This window comes from Monocercomonoides exilis (assembly GCF_001643675.1).
Source record: "Monocercomonoides exilis strain PA203 chromosome Unknown scaffold30-1206723, whole genome shotgun sequence".
NCBI classification, from domain to species: domain Eukaryota; phylum Preaxostyla; order Oxymonadida; family Polymastigidae; genus Monocercomonoides; species Monocercomonoides exilis.
In genome coordinates, this window is record NW_027150575.1 from 897,280 (window position 1) to 915,507 (window position 18,228).

General features: G+C 40.4%; 8 protein-coding genes across 8 annotated transcripts; all 8 read left to right on the forward strand.

Moving 5' to 3' along the window:
• Positions 1-821: 821 nt before the first annotated feature.
• On the forward strand, positions 822-8,951 carry MONOS_8731 (uncharacterized protein; the record flags this gene model as incomplete). Its single annotated transcript, XM_067879166.1, has 2 exons — positions 822-1,362; positions 1,549-8,951. The coding sequence occupies 2 exons, from the start codon at positions 822-824 to the stop codon at positions 8,949-8,951; spliced, it is 7,944 nt and encodes a 2,647-aa protein (XP_067725195.1).
• A 3,406-nt stretch (positions 8,952-12,357) lies between these two features.
• Positions 12,358-12,588, forward strand: MONOS_8730 (uncharacterized protein; the record flags this gene model as incomplete). The annotated part of the gene is made up of 1 exon (XM_067879165.1): positions 12,358-12,588. One exon carries the CDS (start codon positions 12,358-12,360, stop codon positions 12,586-12,588), a length of 231 nt encoding a protein of 76 aa, XP_067725196.1.
• A 120-nt stretch (positions 12,589-12,708) lies between these two features.
• Positions 12,709-13,476, forward strand: MONOS_8729 (uncharacterized protein; the record flags this gene model as incomplete). Its single annotated transcript, XM_067879163.1, has 2 exons — positions 12,709-12,944; positions 13,017-13,476. The coding sequence occupies 2 exons, from the start codon at positions 12,709-12,711 to the stop codon at positions 13,474-13,476; spliced, it is 696 nt and encodes a 231-aa protein (XP_067725197.1).
• A 110-nt stretch (positions 13,477-13,586) lies between these two features.
• MONOS_8728 (uncharacterized protein) lies at positions 13,587-14,483 on the forward strand (the record flags this gene model as incomplete). The annotated part of the gene is made up of 1 exon (XM_067879162.1): positions 13,587-14,483. One exon carries the CDS (start codon positions 13,587-13,589, stop codon positions 14,481-14,483), a length of 897 nt encoding a protein of 298 aa, XP_067725198.1.
• Positions 14,484-14,755: 272 nt separating this feature from the next.
• On the forward strand, positions 14,756-15,064 carry MONOS_8727 (uncharacterized protein; the record flags this gene model as incomplete). Its single annotated transcript, XM_067879161.1, has 1 exon — positions 14,756-15,064. The coding sequence occupies one exon, from the start codon at positions 14,756-14,758 to the stop codon at positions 15,062-15,064; it is 309 nt and encodes a 102-aa protein (XP_067725199.1).
• A 151-nt stretch (positions 15,065-15,215) lies between these two features.
• On the forward strand, positions 15,216-15,662 carry MONOS_8726 (uncharacterized protein; the record flags this gene model as incomplete). Its single annotated transcript, XM_067879160.1, has 1 exon — positions 15,216-15,662. The coding sequence occupies one exon, from the start codon at positions 15,216-15,218 to the stop codon at positions 15,660-15,662; it is 447 nt and encodes a 148-aa protein (XP_067725200.1).
• A 721-nt stretch (positions 15,663-16,383) lies between these two features.
• MONOS_8725 (uncharacterized protein) lies at positions 16,384-17,040 on the forward strand (the record flags this gene model as incomplete). Its single annotated transcript, XM_067879159.1, has 1 exon — positions 16,384-17,040. The coding sequence occupies one exon, from the start codon at positions 16,384-16,386 to the stop codon at positions 17,038-17,040; it is 657 nt and encodes a 218-aa protein (XP_067725201.1).
• A 36-nt stretch (positions 17,041-17,076) lies between these two features.
• On the forward strand, positions 17,077-18,147 carry MONOS_8724 (uncharacterized protein; the record flags this gene model as incomplete). The annotated part of the gene is made up of 3 exons (XM_067879158.1): positions 17,077-17,382; positions 17,487-17,572; positions 17,744-18,147. 3 exons carry the CDS (start codon positions 17,077-17,079, stop codon positions 17,988-17,990), a joined length of 639 nt encoding a protein of 212 aa, XP_067725202.1. The 3' UTR covers positions 17,991-18,147.
• Positions 18,148-18,228: the final 81 nt, after the last annotated feature.

Consider the following 18,228-nt stretch of genomic DNA (forward strand, 5'->3'; position numbering starts at 1 on the left):
AATTCTCTTTATTGATGTTTCATCAGTTACCTTTTTTTACTAATATTTGAAAAATGATGATTTTTCACAAAAAAAAAAATATTCATTCCTTTTCGTTGAAAAAAATATGATTGGAGTTAATTCAAAAAGAAAAGAAATTCATATTCATATAAAAAATTGATGTTTTTCTATTTTTTCACCAAAGAAACTTAAAAAAAATATTGGTGAAAAAATTCTTGTTTTTTGTTATTCAATAAAATGTGATTGATGATTTGCTATTTTTAATTGGTTATTAAAAAAAATGAATTTAATAAAATATTTTTTTCATTTGAGTGATGATTTTCGAAAATGAAAAAATATTCAAAAATTGATTAATTGATTGTTTCAATTTAAAAAATAGGTTTTTTTGAGATTTTATATTTATGTGGTTAAAAAATTGCTAAAAATTTACTGAAATCCATTCACAAAATATATTTTAAAATTTTGTGATAAATCAATTTCGAAATTGAAATATTCTTTTTCGAAATCGAATTATTCTTTTCCGATTTAGAATTGTTTTTGGTATATATGGGAAAATATTTTTTTAAAAAAAATATAACGATTTGTTCCAAACCTTTTCAGCTTTCAAATCAAAACAATTCAAACATTCTGATGCATAAATATTCAGAAAAATTTAAAAACTGAGAAATTTATTCATAAATTCAGAATTAAAAAAAAAATTTAAAAAGCAAAAATGTTATCTCTTATCAAAAGAGATACCATCATAGTTTTTCTTTTCCCATTATAAAAAAGATTAATAACAAAAAGAATAATCTTATTTTTTTCGTCGATCCAGAACAAAAATGTTGTCAGGAGTGGGGATGCCTGTTTACAGTGTATTTTTTCTTTGTGTGAATCTTGTTGCCACCACCGGAGACTCGAGCTGGATTGGAGAAAAAATAGAAAAAGAAGAAATGATTAAAGTGGATAGAAATATGCTTCAGATAAACAAAAATCCTTCAAATGATGGTTTGAATAATTATGAAGAAGATGGTGGAAAACTGATCGATGAAATGAAAAGAAGTGAAAATGAAGGAAGAGATTTTCATCATGATGAAGAAAAAAGCAAAGAAGAATATGGAAGAGAAATTGGAATTTCGAAGAAAGCTGACATTTGCCAATTTAGTGAAATTGAGGGTTGCTTGGAATGCTTCAATTCATCGGTCATGGAAATGGGCTTGATTTTGAGAGAAAAAGGAACAAAAAGGATTCTCATTGCGAAAAAAGGAAGCATTGTTTCGATGAAAGAGTGCATTCTTATTGTTGGGAAACATTCTCCTCCGATAGAACTGGAAGGGAGTTTTGGGTCATTTTTGAACATTTCAATTCAGCAAAATGTTGAAGGTTTGAATGAATTTCCTCCTCTTTTCACTTCTGGACAATTTGACAATGATATTTCAAAGTCATCCATTATTTCGTTGGGTGAATCTCATTTCTCTTCTTTTTGTGTGTCATCAACCCCATTCCTCTCTTCTCACTTTATTCCTCTTGTTTCCCTCTCCCAACTAACATTTTTCAATATTTCATCAGCACCTGATTCATGCTCATCTCCAACCACAACATCAACCCAAACCACTTGTATGATGAACAGTTGTTCATTCTTATCAGTCTGTGATGCGTATGATGGAGGGATTGTTCCTTCACTCAACAACCCCTCGGCCTCTTTAACTGTTTCAAACACCTCCTTCGTTGGGTGCAGTCGGACAAGAAACGTTGAATGCATTGGAAGCGAAAGCGATAAGAGACATCCGGAGAGGCAGAACGAAACAACTGATGGAGCGAATTCATTTATTTGGTGCGAGTGGAACGGATCGAAGACAACTGGAAAAATTGATTCGTGGGAGGATGGAGTGTCAAGTGGCGGAGCAATAAATGTGTTCAGTTCGGAAAATGGAGAACTTTTTGTTTCTCATTGTGTATTCAATGGATGTGTGGCATACAGTCGGGGTGGAGGAATCATGTGCTATTCGATTCGATCTTTTCTTATTGAAAATTCTTTGTTTAATGAATGCCATGCAGAAAGACATCATGGAGGAGGGTTATATGCAAGTTACATTTCTTTAAACACTCGAATCAGTGGATGCAAATTTCAGAATTGCAACGCATTCGACTATGGAGGAGGATTGCTATTACAGTTATTTCAGGTTTCTGGAACAGAATGCATTGGAGCAGAAAATTGGGGAGGTGAAAGCACATGTCTGTTTGACTGCAGTTTTTCTTCATGTTCAGTGACACATATATATGGTGGAGGCATTTATTGCAGGCATGCGCCTGAACAATTCAAAATGAGGAATATTCAGTTTATTTCATGTTCAGCAGAGCGAGAGGGAGGAGGATTGAGGATATTTCCAAATCAAGCTGCAAGACCAAGTGATGGATATTATTGTTGTTTTTTGTTCTTCCACGAATGCAAATGCTTTATTAATCCTTCAGACGGTCATGATGTTATGTATTATGATCGCCACAACCTTTTCTTATCTTCAGGCAATCCGTTCTATGAATGCTATACAACAAACACGAATGAACAGAGAGTATGCTACGGATATTGGACTAGTGACTGGGAATATCAGAACATTGAAAAGAAGGAGTGGCTGAAGAAAGGGATTCTTAATCGATTTGTGTCCGTGAGAGGAGGAAATTCAGAAGAATTTTGTGGGGCGAATGAATCATACACATGCCAAACTACTGGTGTTGCAGTCATTCGGAGCACAACACAGACGATTCTAATGGTCACCCTGATGGAAGGGAATCACACAAGCGAGACAACAACAATTGAAATTGGAGAAAAGAAGATTTCGGTCAATGGGAAAGGAAGGACGGAAAGTTCGATCGGAACAGGAGCACTTTCACCAACTTTAGCGCTGTTCAGTGTGACAACAGGTCACCTTGGTTTATTGCACATGAAAGTTGATTGCAACTCAAATGCAAGTCCTTCGCCGAGTGTGGTTTTTGTGTCTGATGGGAGTGGGTCACTTTCGTTGGAGGATGTTGTGATTACCACGAGCAATATTGGAGAATATATGATATCATCGTCAGTGTTTGTGGTTCCACTGTCGCAGCTATCGATGGTTGGTGTGGAGATCAAAGATATGAATGCGTCAGAACCATTGTTCACTGAACCTGTTTTATCTTCTTCTTCATTATCTTCATCTGCCCTGTTTTTGACAGCCACAGCATCAGGAGAGAGTATTCTGGCGAACTTGTCTGTGAAGAATGTGAGGTTGATTGAAGGAGATGGGGTGGTAGCGGCAAAGAGTGTGGCAGAAGGGGAGACATTTGTTGTTCAGAATGTGACAATCGAGGATTGTGAGAGCAAGAATGGCAGTGGAGGAGGGATCAAGGTTGATCTATTGTCACCCACAAGCAAGCTTCAAATTGATTCGGCAACAATCAAGAGATGCACAAGTTGGAAATATGGAGGAGGGATGATGCTATATCTGGCTGACAACTCGATTGACTTCTCGATTGTGTCAGTTGACTTTTCAGGGTGTTCTGCTTCATTGGGGGGGAATTATGTGTTTGTGAATGGGAGCAATTCAGCGAGCTGGGGAATAAGCTCCTCAACGCTGAATGTCCAGCATGATGAATCAAAATACAATGAGCTGGTGGGATATGATCGGAGTGACACAACAATGAGGCTGTTCCCACTGAATGTGTATTTGGACAGATATTCAGATGCAGCACATGTGGGGAAGGGGAAGGATGGGCTGGGTGGATACGACTCGTGGTTCTGTGGGTTTGACTATTATCCGTGTGCCACCATCACGCATGCAGCGCAGGTGAGATATCCCGACACAAACAAGAAGATCGAATTGGATTCAGGATATGAGCTTGCTGAGGCAGTTGGAATGACAGACTCCTTTGAATGGGAGATTTCATGTGCAACAAAAGGGATGGAAGTTGGGGTGAAAGCACCAGAGAATTTTGAGTCATCTTGTCTGATTGAGGTGTTGAGCAAATGCTCAATGAGAAACATCACGTTTTGCATTCCATCTGCTCTATCTGGTGCATCATCATCATCTCTGATTTCATCCAACTCCACACTCCTCACACTCACTGACTGTTCTGTTGTTTGCTCATCAGAGAATTCCATTGGATATTGTTTTGTGAATGCGATTGGGGGAAAAGTGAAAGTGGAGGGATTGGTGATCACAGAGACCTTGAGATTTGGAGAACATTCAGTGATTGAGTTTGGTGAAGGGGTGGAATCAGTTGTGTTTTGTGGATGTGAGGTGAACAACATTGAGAAGAGCAGTGGAGATGGAGGATGGGTGAGTGGAGTAGTTGGAGCAGAGGGGGATGAGGAGAAGAATGGGATGATTGTAATTGAATCGTGTGTTGTGAAGGGGTGCAGGTGTGTTGGTGGAAGAGGAGGAGGGATGAGTGTTTTGGTGAAGAGAGAAGGGAGTGTTGTTGTGAATGGGAGTTGTGTGATTGATGGGTGTGAGGCGAAGGGTTCAGAGGGAAGTGAAGGGAGAGGAGGAGGGATGATGATATCAGTGAGGAAGGGAGGGAGTTTGGAAATGAAGAATGTGAAATATTCAGGGTGTGAAGTGCCAAGAGAGGGTGTTGAGGAAGGAGGAAGAGGAATGGGAGGAGGGATGTTTGTGAAGCTGGCAGATGAGATGGGGTCCTTTGTGATGGAAGGGATGGAATTTGAGGGATGTGATGCCTGGAAAGGGAAGAATGTGTTTGTTTCGGGATGGGATCTGAGTGAGATTGCGAATGAGGAGCATCTGAAATGGGAGATTAAGGAAGAGGAGTTGGGATCATTGGATGAGTTGTGTGGGTGGGAGAGGAAGTCAACAGGAGAGGAGGGATATGTGATTCCACTGGTTGTGTATTTGTGGAGGAACTGGAGTGGGGATGGGTTTGTTTCGAAGGAGAAAGGAGGAGACTTCAGTGGGTGTGGGTATTCCGAGGCACCATGTTCATCGATTGATCACTTGATATCACTTCGATATCCAACACTTGGAGAAGGAGAAACACATATTTCCATTGTGGGATCAGGGTTGCTGAGCCATTCCATTTCATTTTCATCATCAATTTCAGAGTCACCAAAAGTGGTGATTGAAGGGACAAAGAAAGGGACAGGGGTGACGATCAGTGATGAAGATGAGAATGATTTGTCTGATGATGGTTCAATGATATCATCGAATGTGAGTCTGTCATTTGTGAATGTGTCATTCACCAAGCCAGCCATCACAACCCATCATTCAGTGTTGATTGAATCCTCTGGAGCAAACACATTATTGTCAGTGTCAGATTGTTCATTTGGCCCAGGGAGAGGGGTGGCAGAAAGTTTTGGATATTGTGTGATGAGAGTGAATGGGGGGAGTGTTGTGATTGAGAGGTGTTCGTTGAGCTTGATTTCAGAGTTGAAAGGGTTGATTGCGTTCAGTCCAAGTGCACACGAGGTGACACTTCAGAATGTGAACATCTCATTTGTCGATGTGACAGAGAGAAGTCTGATTTCGATGATGGAAGAGGAAAACCAGATGAATGGGGAAAAGAAGGTGTTTTCAAATGGAAACAGACCAGTTCTGAGGGTTGTTGGGTGTTCATTTTCCAATATCACAAACGAAGGGATTGGAGCAAGTGTTATTGATGTGGGATCATTTGAGGATGGAGTGGAGTGTGTGGTGGATGAGTGTTCGATGTCGAGTTGCAAGAGTGGTTTGAGCATTGAAGGAGGTGGGATGAGAGTGGTGCTGAAGAGTGGGGAGTCGGTGTTAAAAGTGAATGGGAGCTCGTTTTCGATGTGCAAGTGCTCGAGTGAGACAGGGTGTGGAGGAGGGCTGTTTATTGATGGATCTGACCCACATGCGAATTATGGAAATGAGAGTCAGATTCCGCCTCTGAATTTCAAGATTGTGAACATCCTGTTTGTGATGAATGAGGCACATGTGGGGAAAGACATATTTGTCAGATGCCACTCGATTGCTCACCAGATCAACGAAACACTGTTTGCGCTGAACTACAACCAGGAGTCACTGAACTCGAACAACTCGATCTATGGGAGGGATGTTTTGAGCGAGGGAGATGTTGATCTGATTCCGCTGATCACATTCTATTATTCGGCACAGGTGTTTGTGAATGGGAGAGGGAGTGATGGGAGGGGATGTGGGGCACAGAACAGTCCGTGTGTGAGCATTGACTGTGGGGTTGGGCACATCGAGGAAGGGGTGATGAATGCGATTCTGATTGATGGAGAAGGGTTTGTGAGGAAGGAGTGTGTGATTGGAGATTTGGTTGTGAATTCATTGAAAAAGACACAGGGGATTGTTCGGCTGAACTCCAAGATTGAGAAATCAGCAGAGAAGGATTGTGTGATGGAGTTTGTGAATGAATGTTCAGTGGAGAGATGCTCATTCCAGCTTGAAGATGGATTTGAGTCAGCTCACAATTATCTCATGAAAGTGAAGAATGGAATGACAAAAATACAGGAATGTGAATTCTTCTCTTCCTCAACAACAGTTGAGCTCATGAAGTTGAACTGTTCAATTGTGAGTGTGGAAAGTGGAGAGTTGAAGATATTTGATTCAACATTCAGAGATATTTATTCAACAAAAACAATTCTTTCATTCCATGAAGAATCGAATGTGACAATTGTTGAAACAAGAATATCGAATATCAATTGCGAGGGAGATGTTGTGAGTGTTGGAGGGAAAGCGAAAGTGGAGATGAAGGAAATGAAAGTTGAGAATGTGACTCTATTGTTGAAAGGGTGTGTAATTGGGATGGAAGAAGCTGAGCAAGAGGTGAGTGTGCTGAACAGCTCATTTGGGAGATGTGTGAATTCGGTTGATAAGGGAAGCATGATGCAGATCAGGAATTCCAAGGATGTGAGAATTGAGGCATGTGTGTTTGATGGAGAAAAAGAAATCGAGGTTATCAATGAAGAAAACAATAGAAAAGAGGGATTGTGCAAATGGAATTGGTCATTGGTTGGTGTTGAGAAGAGCAAAGTGGAGATGAGGGAAACAACGATTATGAAGAGCAAGGGAGGAGGGTTGTGGGTGAGTGGAGGGAATGTGAAGATTGAGAAAGGAGAATTTGAGAACAACAACCCATCAATTGAGGGATATCCATCAGCTCGAAGGAATGTGATTTGCGAAGGGGATGGAGAATTGGATGTTGTGAGTGTGAAAGGGGGAGATGGACTGAAAGATAACTCATCATTGTGGATATTGGATGAGGGATGCGAATTGGGAGGGATAGCAACTGAAAGAGGATCATCATTTTTCATCCCCATTTTGGAAGAGGTAAAGAATGTTTCTCAACCAAATGGAGATGCTGAGTTGATGATTGCGGGAAAGTTGTTTCTGCCATGTGATTTGTCAGTGAAGATGAGCATGAAAAATGGAGATGAAGAGGAGATAGTGAGAAAGGGGATTGAAGAAGAAGGGTTTGTGTCAGAAAATGAGATTCACTCGGTTATTTCATGTTCAGAATGGGAGAAAGTGAGAGAAGAGACAGAAGTGAGTGTGTGGATTGTGTTTGGGAAAGCAGATTCCCCTTCATCAACAGAGCGACTTATTGTGAAGAACAGGAGTGAAAGTGTTGGAAAAGGAGATGAAAGAATTGTTGAAGGAGGGAAAGAAGTGAAATCATCATGGGCTGTTTTTTGTCTGATATTTGTTGTTTTGTTTTTGATCGTTCTGATTGGATTTATTTTGTTTGTTGTTCGGTGGAGAAAGCAAAAGAGAAGAACAAAGGAATTGGAGGAGATTGTGAATGACACAGTGAGGAAGGATCCAAAGGAATTTGAGATGGTGACAATGGAGATGTCACCAGAGGAGCAGTGGAGGAGAGCCGAGAAGGAGGCAGAGAAGAAGAATGAAGAGAGAATGAAGAAGAGGGTGTATGAGACGAACATGCAACATTCAGAGTCATCAGAGCATTTGTTAAGTGAGTGTGGATCAACTGAATATATCCTTGGAAGAGATTCAGACAAGATTCCTCAATGGATGTTGGAGAAAGTGGATGAGGAAGAAGAAGAAGAGGAAACAAGAAAGAGAACACCATCACCATCAATTTCATCAAGTTCAACAACTGATTCAGATTCAACATTTGTTCGATCGGAGAGTCTGTGTCCAACCACCTCATCGATGTCGAATCTGGTGGATGCAATGGCCTGCTCATCCCCTCATGAGAAGCTGATTGTAGATCTGAGAGATTCACTGTTCATGCTGCTTCATGGGAGGAATGAGAAGAAAGAGATGGCAATTGGCACTCTTCAGGAGAGGGAACAGACAGCTGCACAGATCCTGTTCTGGGTGGCCAATCTGGCACTCCATTCATTTGACGAGATGGAAAATCCTCTTCAGTCATTATCCAGTTTGAGTCCTCACATTGTGCTGTTCTCTGAACACATGGTGATCTGCATTGTGATGCACTCTGATCTCCTTTCTTCTGATGATTCAGACTCATCATCCATCTCTTCATCAACTGTTGTGACATCTGCTAGTGATGATGATAGTGATTCACTTCCCTCGTCTGCATTTGAGGATGATGAATACAACAGAAAAGAGTGCCTGAGGTGGAAGGCACCAGAGCTGCTGATGAACAAGAAGATGGGAGCAACGAAGGAGTCGGTGGTATTCTCGATTGGGATGATGTTGTGGGAGTGTTTGACATTGGAGATCCCATTTGGAGAGTATGAAGGGGAGGTGGCAGGGCAGAAGATTGTGAATGGGGAGAGGCCTGACATTGCAGCAATAAGTGGAAGCAGCTTTTCAGAAGTGTGGAAGCAAAGTGTTGGGATGGAAGCGTCAAACAGGCCTTCGCTTGTCTGGTTGAAAAGGGAGTTTTTCAAACATTTTCCGAAAGATGCAGTCATCATGACCGTGTCAGATGCCATTGACGATGAAGGAGATGATGAGCCTGGGAGTGCTGTTGAAGACACCAGTGTGACGTGGATTTCATATTGATGTTAAGATGGGTCAACTTTTTTCAAATTCAAAAGCACAGGGTTAAAAAAAGAGATGAATTGAGCAAACACAAATCCAATAATTCAAATCGAAAATCCAAAAACATCTGAAATCAAAACAACAGGATTTTGAAAGGGAGAGGATTTGACAGTTTCGTTCAGAGGTTATGAATTTGTTTATAATATTATTCACAAACAGTATTTTGGATTTATTATTGTTGGGGTTGAATAGCCTCAACAAGAAGAGTTTGTTTTCGTTCGTATTTAAAGTTTTCTTGTGAAGAACTCTGAAGCCATTCTTGCTGGTTGTGAATTTTTTGTTTGTGATGTTTTTGAGGTAAGTTGTTTATTGGGGATGTGATATGAGAGATGTGAAAAGCAATCTGAATTGTGGAAATAGAAAAGCCTTTTTCTTTTTGGGTAAAGTCAGTCAATAGAAAATTTTTCATTTTCTCCTTTTTTGTTTTGAATTTCTTTCATTTTTTTGTAACTGATCAGAGTTCGAGAAAGGCTCCTCTTTTGAACTGATTTCATGATGAAATTTTGAGTTTTTAAAGTGATTGAATTCGAAGGAGGTGAAAACTGTTGCTTTGCTGTGAAAAAGAGTATTTTGTAATTTTTTGTGTTTGTGATACGTTGAATCACTATCACGTTTTGCACAAATCTTTTTATTGTTTATTCCCTTTTTTGTAGAAATTTTATGTTTATGAAAATGTTTGTGATTTTGAAAAAGAGTTTTCAGTTTGTTGAGATTTGTTTTTTATTCGAAATATATTTTTTCAGTTCATGTCAATTTGTAATTCAATTGTTAGATTTTGAGTTTTTATCAAATCAACACCTTTTGAATTTCCTTATATTTTCTCCTTTTTTGAATCATTTGTTGTTATTCATTTCTTTTTTCCCATTTATTTCAGAAATATGTATTCTTATTTTATTGGTTTGGGGCTGTGAAATGTGTTCTTATTTTGAAAGAGAATTAGATTTTTAATTGATATTAGCTGTTATCTTCTCATTTGGAGAATCATTCTTCTTTTTTGAATTTTTTTGTTTTGGAAATGAAACCAATTTTTATTCAAAATAGCAGAAATCAGACGAACAAAATCATCATCATGCTATTCAATGAAAATAATGTTCAGTCGAGACAAGATTCAATCACGCTGTAAACAGACACATTTATAATAGAAACAAAAAGCTATCCAAAGAAAATGTGATTATTTCGGGTTTTGACTGAATTTCTTATTTTCACAGCAGATATGCATTTGTATTTGTTCAAATCGTTGTCTTTTATTATTTCTGAAAATGGTGAGTGTATGACAGTTTCTCATTATTTTTTCGAATCTTCCGTGAATTTTGGAAATATTTCTGAAAAACTTGCAATATGAATATTGAATCAGACATTTTTAACTCATTAACAAAACATATATTGGAAAATGGATTTTTTTGTGTTCAAATCTCTATTGAATGATCCTATCTTCCACTTATTCGAACTATTTTTTTTTTTTGAAGATTTCACAAGAGTCTTCTTTTTTATTCTCTTTTGTGTTTTTATCACAAATTCCTCATCACGATAATGATCTGAAGAAATGTCCTTATAAAACAAGATTTCAAATGGAAACAAATAACGTCATCATAATGAAATTTCATTCAAAGAAAGTCCTGATACTTGTAGAGGATTGACGAATACACTTTGATGCTGAAAAAATATCATCATCCAATCAGAATAAATTTTAGAATCATATGCGCTCAGCAAAATGAAAAACACATTCTTTTTCTGTGCCACAATTGCATTCCAACTCGACTGAAACAAGACTATCATTATTCTTTCATTAAACAAGTTTACTTTCAACATTTTGATTGAAAATAACCAACTGCAGACTCTTTGTCAATTTCTTTTTCAGCTGGAATTTCACAATTTGCAGCCAAATCAGCATTCAAGAACACATTTGACTAACGTGCCTCAGCAATTCCAATGAACCTTAGTGCCTTGGAATCTCTTTCTTTTTTAAAAAACATCTCTTCCAAAAATTTGTGTTCGAATAATAATCGATAATGAGTATTAGTTATGTTTTATCAAATTGTTTGGTAATTTTTTTTGTCATAACTTTTTTTCGATGTGTTAATTTTTCAAAGATTGTTTGTCTTTGGAAAGAGATTATTCTTGATCTTGCTTTTTCCATCTCAACTTCAACAAAAGACTGTGTTTGAAATGTTTGTGTAACAAAACATAAAAGAAAATCATCTTTTATCTTTTTATTATTCACATTAATATATTTTAAGTTCAATTTTTTTTCCTATTAATTTTTAAAGAATATAAATGACAATTATAACCACCACGATTAGCAGAGATTGTAAATAAAAAATCTTGAAAAGATTTCAACAGTTAATGAACAAATTGAAAGGAAAAAAAAGAATCAATTTTAAAGAAGAAAAATAAGATGGAAATAAGGAAATAAATGGATATCGTAAACATATTTGAAGTTTTTGAAGTGAGAGTCATTTTATTAAAAAAAATAACAAAAGAAAGGAGAATAGTTGAGAATGAATCATATTCAAAAATTAGCAATGAATCAATAATAATAAACAATGTTTAAACGTATGAAAATGTTTGACATTCAAACTCACACTTTTTTTTCTAATTATTTCTTTGTTTTCACATTATTATTGTGAGATCAACTATAATAAACCAACAAATTTTTATGATTGAATCAATATACAATCATGATAGTTCGTCAACATCCAATTATCGAACTTATGATTTGAAAAGCATAAAAAAATAGCAACAAGTCAATGTTGAAAAAACATTGAAATTTTACTCAAATAACAACTCTATATCACAAAAACCACATTTTTCCACACCAAAAATCGAATCAAAAATCACTTGTGTATTCAATTATTGAATAACTTTTCTTTCATTTAAAATAACATATGCAAGTCGTTTCCATTTTTATTCATTGAAATTCTTTTTGTTTGAAATACAAAAATAACAAATTAAATCATTAATTTGATATTAATTATAGATAAAAGAGAATTAAATACTTCTCTTAATTTTTATCTGTGAATACCATACACAAAAAAGCTAAAAAAGAAAATGTTAATTACAAAATGAAAAATATAGATTTAATGTTTATGATTGTTTCATCTTTCGATTAACAATGGAGCGAACAAACAAACGCAAGGAGCAGGTTTGCTCCTCGATAATGAGTAAAAATTTAATTTATGGGTGGTTTTGGATCTAACTTCTCCAACAATTTTATTTCTATTTCATTCCATTGTCCGCAGGCAGAATGACTCAAGATACTGTTGGAATGCTAAATGGCGACAAAGAGGACAGAGGATTTGATCTTATGCACAGACTTAGGAGAGTAGAAAATGTGATGGAAGAATTCTCTAGGAGCCAAACATAGCCAATGCAGTCCGAAGCTACTGGAATGTGGCCAATGAAGAAAGTTAAGAGGGAACTACTGGGGAGAAGAAGCAGATCGAGATCGAGCGAGTTTGAGTCGGATGTGGATTTCGGTGATCTGTTTGCGATGCGGAAACAAGGAAAACGTGAGAGATTGCATCGTTCAATTAGCCGTACGAGAAAATGGGAAGATGAAGAGGTTAACGACTGGGATTCGGAAGAGCAAGAAGTTTAGAAAGAGAAAGGAGGAATTGAAGACTTTACCAGAATCTTTCCCAGGGAGTGGTTGACACCTCGGAGACAGGCGAGCGAGTTGAGGAAGTTCATTGAGTTTTGAAAGGCTGGATCGTTAAGAATGAATGATGACATACTGAACACATTTATTCCAGAGAGTGAGAAGGAATTTTTCACGGGACACACGGACTCAAGCTGGAACGCGCAAGCTAGGACAGATATTACAACAAAAGGGAGAAGAGATTCATCAAAAGCGAGCCGAGCAATCGAGCATTTCCAGCCTACCTTTGAATCGGGATTTGAATCAACGAAAGCGATCGCAGCCCTAACAACAAAAGAGCTGAAGAGAACTCACCAGTCTGTGGAGGAAAAAGAGCAATTGTGAGGACTGTTCCGTGCCTATGTTTTGACAGTTGATTGTATCAACAGAATAAATCCATTAAATGTAATACCCCAGTCGAGCTGGGAGAGCGCGAAAGGGTTTCTTGTGGGAGAAATGATCAAGAAGGTGCCGGAGAACCTGAAGAAGCTGGAAGAGAGCACCAGCTTATTTCAAACAGAGAGAGATGCAACAGGAAACGGTGAATCTCCTGACTCCACAACAGGTTTCGGACCCACAACAGCCAGATGGGGACTTACGAGAAGATACAGTTCGGGAAGGAGCACCCAAGGATTTGTGTACAGACAGCTCCAGAGAAGGGGATACGGAAGGAGCTTCACAGATTTCAGGGGAAAGAAGAGAACGTTACAGTTTCAGGCACAGTTCGTTCCAACCATCACAGGAAGTCCAGTCTCATTTACGGGACCATCGCCCCCAGCTCCCTCAAGGACCCAAGGAGGGACAGCAATGGAACCATCAATCGGATCCAACAAGTGGTCTCAGGAGTAGAGTGGCAGAGGAGAGAGAGAGCAGAGAGAGAAGAGAGAGCCGCGCTTTGCCGCGAGACCGAGAGAGGAGAGAGAGCAGAGAGAGAAGAGAGAGAAGCACATTACGGAAAAATGAATATACAACGAGAAACCGTAGCTCAGGGCGAGAAGCGATCAGAGACGGAAATGCAGAAACAACAGGTGAACGTCAGAGAGACTCTGAGCTCGTTAGACCAAAAGAAGTGGAGAGAACGAGAAATCACAGGGGACTCGGCGAGAGAGATATCGATGGAAGATGTGCGACACGAGACAACGAGAACAGAAGGAGACTCCGTATATCCCCGAGTGACGAGACAGATGAGCGAGAGGGGGAACGGGAAGATAGTTTGGAAAGCTTCTGGGACTATTATCGAGCCCCCAATTGGGAGCGCCCGGGAGGGGAGCTCGAGAACAGCTATATTAGATACTCTCGAAGGAGAAGAGAATTCACAGATGCAGGTTGACCACAAGAAATCAGAAGTGAAGGTGAGCGGAGCGATTGGATCACCGAAAGAGCCACTTCCTGGGAGACTAGTGAACAGACTGAGCGAGTGGAAGAAGATTGGGGGAGACAAACTAGTGAGCCGTGGTATAAAAGCTCGATGGAAAAGTCCCCAATCCCCAATCAAACTCGAGGAGAGAAAACACAGACAGGAGTTTTGGGGAACGATAGAAATGACGAGCAACAACTTATCCCTCTTGGAGGAGGAATGGAAGGACGGAGTGGTGAAGTCCATACAGGAGTCGGAGGTGAAGTGGTTCAACCCGACATTCATTGTGAAAAAGAAGAACGGAAAGTGGAGAAAGATCCTGGATAGCAAGGCGCAAAACGAGGAAGTGCAGGGAATGCATTTCAAGATGGATTCCCAGGAAACAGTGGTGGATCTCCTGGAGGAGAACGATTGGATGACCACTCTCGATATATCATGCGCATACCATCATGTGAAAGTGGACGAACAGTTCAGCCCCAACCTGTGCTACAGCTTTTAGTATCAATGCTATTCCTTCGTAGGGATTCCCTTTGAAGCGAAGGATTCGCCCAGGGTATTCACAAAGATAATTAGAAGGGCAGCGTCATATACCAGAGAGAAGTGGAAAGTAAAGCTAGTAGTATATCTGGACGATATACTCCTCATGCATCCAGACAGGGATGCATTGAGATTGATCTCACAGGAGATATCCCAGTTCCTGAGGAATCTGGGCTGGATTCTGTCGGAAGAGAAACTGAAGTTGGAACCCTCAAGGAGTGTGGAGTTTCTGGGATGGTTGTGGAACTCAGAGAAGATGTAAGTGACGCTCCAAGAAAGGAAGAGAGTGCTGCTCCTGGAGGACGTGCGAAAATGGATAGCACATGCAAAGAAAAGGAGGAGACAAAGGACGAGGGATTTAGAAGCACTCCTCGGGAGGTTGAATTTTGTGAGGTTGCAACACCCACCAGCAAACTTGTGGATGAAGCGCATGCAATACGCGTTGAGGCAGGCGATAGCCCGCGGGGGCTGGAATGGAACGGTTATAGCCAACCCAACGTTGTTGGGAGAATTTACACATTGGAAGAAGATCCTGCAGGATAACAGACCAAGGAGCCTGAAAAGAAGGAACAGACCAGCAGAATTAACAATCAATGCGTCAGAGCTGTAATGGGGTGCAGTGCTATCAATACCGACAGAGAACAAAGAGGAGAAGATTAATGCCCACGGAAGTTGGACTCTTTAGGAAAGCAAAATGGTAATCAACGAGAAGGAGTCCAGAGCAGTGTTGAGGACGCTAGAGAGAAAGGGAGCATGGCTGCAACAGCAGAAGATAGATCATATTCGTCTGAGGAAAGCCAATATGTCCACGAGATGGACAATACAGAAGAAGAGGGGAGCGCCATTGCTCATTCCAACACTGAGAGTATTGGAGAAGAAACTGAACAGCCTGGCAATTACAATACAGACGGAACACCTCCCGGGAGAACAGAACACGGAAGCAGATGCACTCAGCCGGATGGAGAGAAAGCCTGACAACGCACTGAAGGGGGAGAAAGTCGCAGAGATATTACAAACAATCGCAGCGAGAACACTAGATATTATTGCAGACCCGATTGCTACGGTGATCTGCGGAACTATTTGGAAACGATCCTCTCTGAAAAGGAAGAGAGAGAGAGAGAAATACAAGGAAACGAGATAGCACTAGTCCACACGTTCCTGAGAAACATTGGGCTGGTGTTGAAAGAGAAGATGAAGGAAGCCCAGAGGGAACAAACGATCCTGATTCTGCCAGCCTGGTGGGGGCAGACCTTAACCCCGCTACTGCAGCCTGGGCTTTTAATAACGAATCTGGGGACCTTTCAGGAGTGCATGATACCGGGAGCGAAGATGAGAAGTGAAGGCTGGAAATAACCCAGAGGAAAGGTGATATGAGTCACACTGGAGAGGAAAATATCCAAGGAAGGGACCTCTTCTTTCCATGGGGAGAATATGTGAGAGCTAAGGAAATAGCAGCAGCAATACTAAAGAATCAAAAGAGTGAAAGAGACAGGTGGAGATCGCTGCGAAGATTCAAGCAATTCCTTGATAGAGAGAACATGGATGACGCCGACCCCCTCACAACCAAGGATGCCAAATGGATTATGGCAGAGTTTACCGAAACACTCTCGAATACCAACCTATCTAGTGGAGTGATCCATCAGACAGTTCGGAAAGAACTGGATTCTATTAACCTATTCAAAGAGACGAATATTGATGGGAAAGACGTCGAAATATTTCTAAAGACTTATGTAGTGGATAAGCCGAGAAGGGGCAAACGATACAAATCAATGCGGGACTTGACAATTATCACCAAATGAGCCGAAACCACTCACGATATGAAAGACCCACAGACCCTCCAAAGGAGGGCTCTCATTTTAACTATGATATTTGGTGCGTTAAGGCCAGTAGAGCTGGAGAGAATGAGAAGTGAGACATCGAAATTTAAAGAGGATCTAGTCCAGACACAAGTACAAACAAAGACATCAGGGGGAGAGACTGTTAAGGTTATTATAAATAAGCATCCAAACCCACGTATCGATGCGGTTGTAGCGCTCCAACGCTGGATGAATTACACAAAGACAACCTTTAGAGACGAACATGTGTGGTTCGATATAGAAGGGAGTAGAGCCGCTAACCTACAGAAGATCAAAGAAGAACTAACGGCTATTTTGAGAGAGAACGAAATTCCCGAAACTTTCACCGCGTACTCTATAAGACACGCAGCGATTACGCACTTAGCAAGACAAGAAGGAGCGGACTGGAAGGCGATCAATGCGTATGCGAGATGGGCGCCGGGTTCGAGAGTGGACCAGGAATGCTACACCGTGTTACCGGTGGAAGACATAAATTGGATCCTGGAGACAATCGGTGGATTAGTACCCCAGAGGGGAGAAGATAACAAGCCAGATAAGAGTGGAGATTCGAAGGAGGGGACGCTAAAGATAGCAGATGCAGATATGAAAGATCGCACAGAGGAATTACCCAAAGCGGAATTTGAAGAAGCGAAGAAACTTACGAGAAAGCGATCAAGAGGATGAAAGAAGCTGCCGAGTGGAAAAGAAAGAAGAGGTGAAATGGCTCAGTCACGAAGCTCAACACCCCGACAACCGAGTCGCCAGAAGACACCCTCCATAATCCCCAACAGCATCAGTGAGCCTACGGGAGAGAAGGATCCAACTCCGCTGAAGAAGATAGGAAAAGATCGGAAGAGGCGTAGCGGAAGAAGTATTAGACAGATAGGAAATGACACTGAAGAGGCAATGGCCAAATCTATGTCGCCTCAAAGATATCCCAAGAGGGAGCGGGTCTTGAGCAGGAGTTCCGCATTATCACCCGCACGTTCTCAACTCATTCGCCGCACTAGATGGTGCTCGGAAGGGGTTTTTTGATCACGTGCACTGAGATATTAGGTATTTCGAGACTCATTATCGAGGAGCAAACCTGCTCCTTGCGTTTGTTGATTCGCTCCATTGCGAATTGATAGAACGCAGAGAGGCAGGTTTGCTCCGAGATATTAGTAATGCGGATGGAGAGACGATATGCGGAGTGGTGCGAGGGTGAGCCAGAAGGGTGTGGGGAGATGACTAGAAAAAAGGGCGAGATATAGAAAGAGAGAAAGAAAGAGTAAACGCCCGAAGTGATTAGCGTACGCCTAGAGCCTGGAAAGATACAAATAAAATGAGTAAACAAGTGTAATCAGAAGCTATCTTTCCAACACGACAACAATTGTTCTTCACACAGAAGAATCAGATTGGTCTATGCAGTGCGCGATGATAGGGTTTGCTCTGCCGATGCAACAGAGGAGCGGGAGGCAGAGTCCTGCATAGACAGTTTTCTTTTCCACGCCTCGCGAAAGCGAGAGTGGTTTTTCTTTCTGCTCCAAGATTACTCGCCTCACCGGATCCCTGCACAGCCTGCAGGAGAGAGCTCCGAGGGGCAATGTCCCCTGCCCTCTGGTCTTCGTGACCAAGGCGAAAAGGCGAAGTAGGTGGTGAAGAAAAGCGGACAATGCATTATTTTATCACTTTATTTTAATGTTATTGTTTTGTATTTTTTCTCGCCCTTTTTTCCACTTCATTTGGGATTGGGCGAAGCTTTCCACTCAAACCACCCATAATTTATAATAACACTCATTATCTCGGAGCAAATCCTGTCTCACTGCGTTTTTATTAATTTTTCAATTTTTTTCTAAATAAATTTTGAAAAAACTTTAAATAACAAAAAAG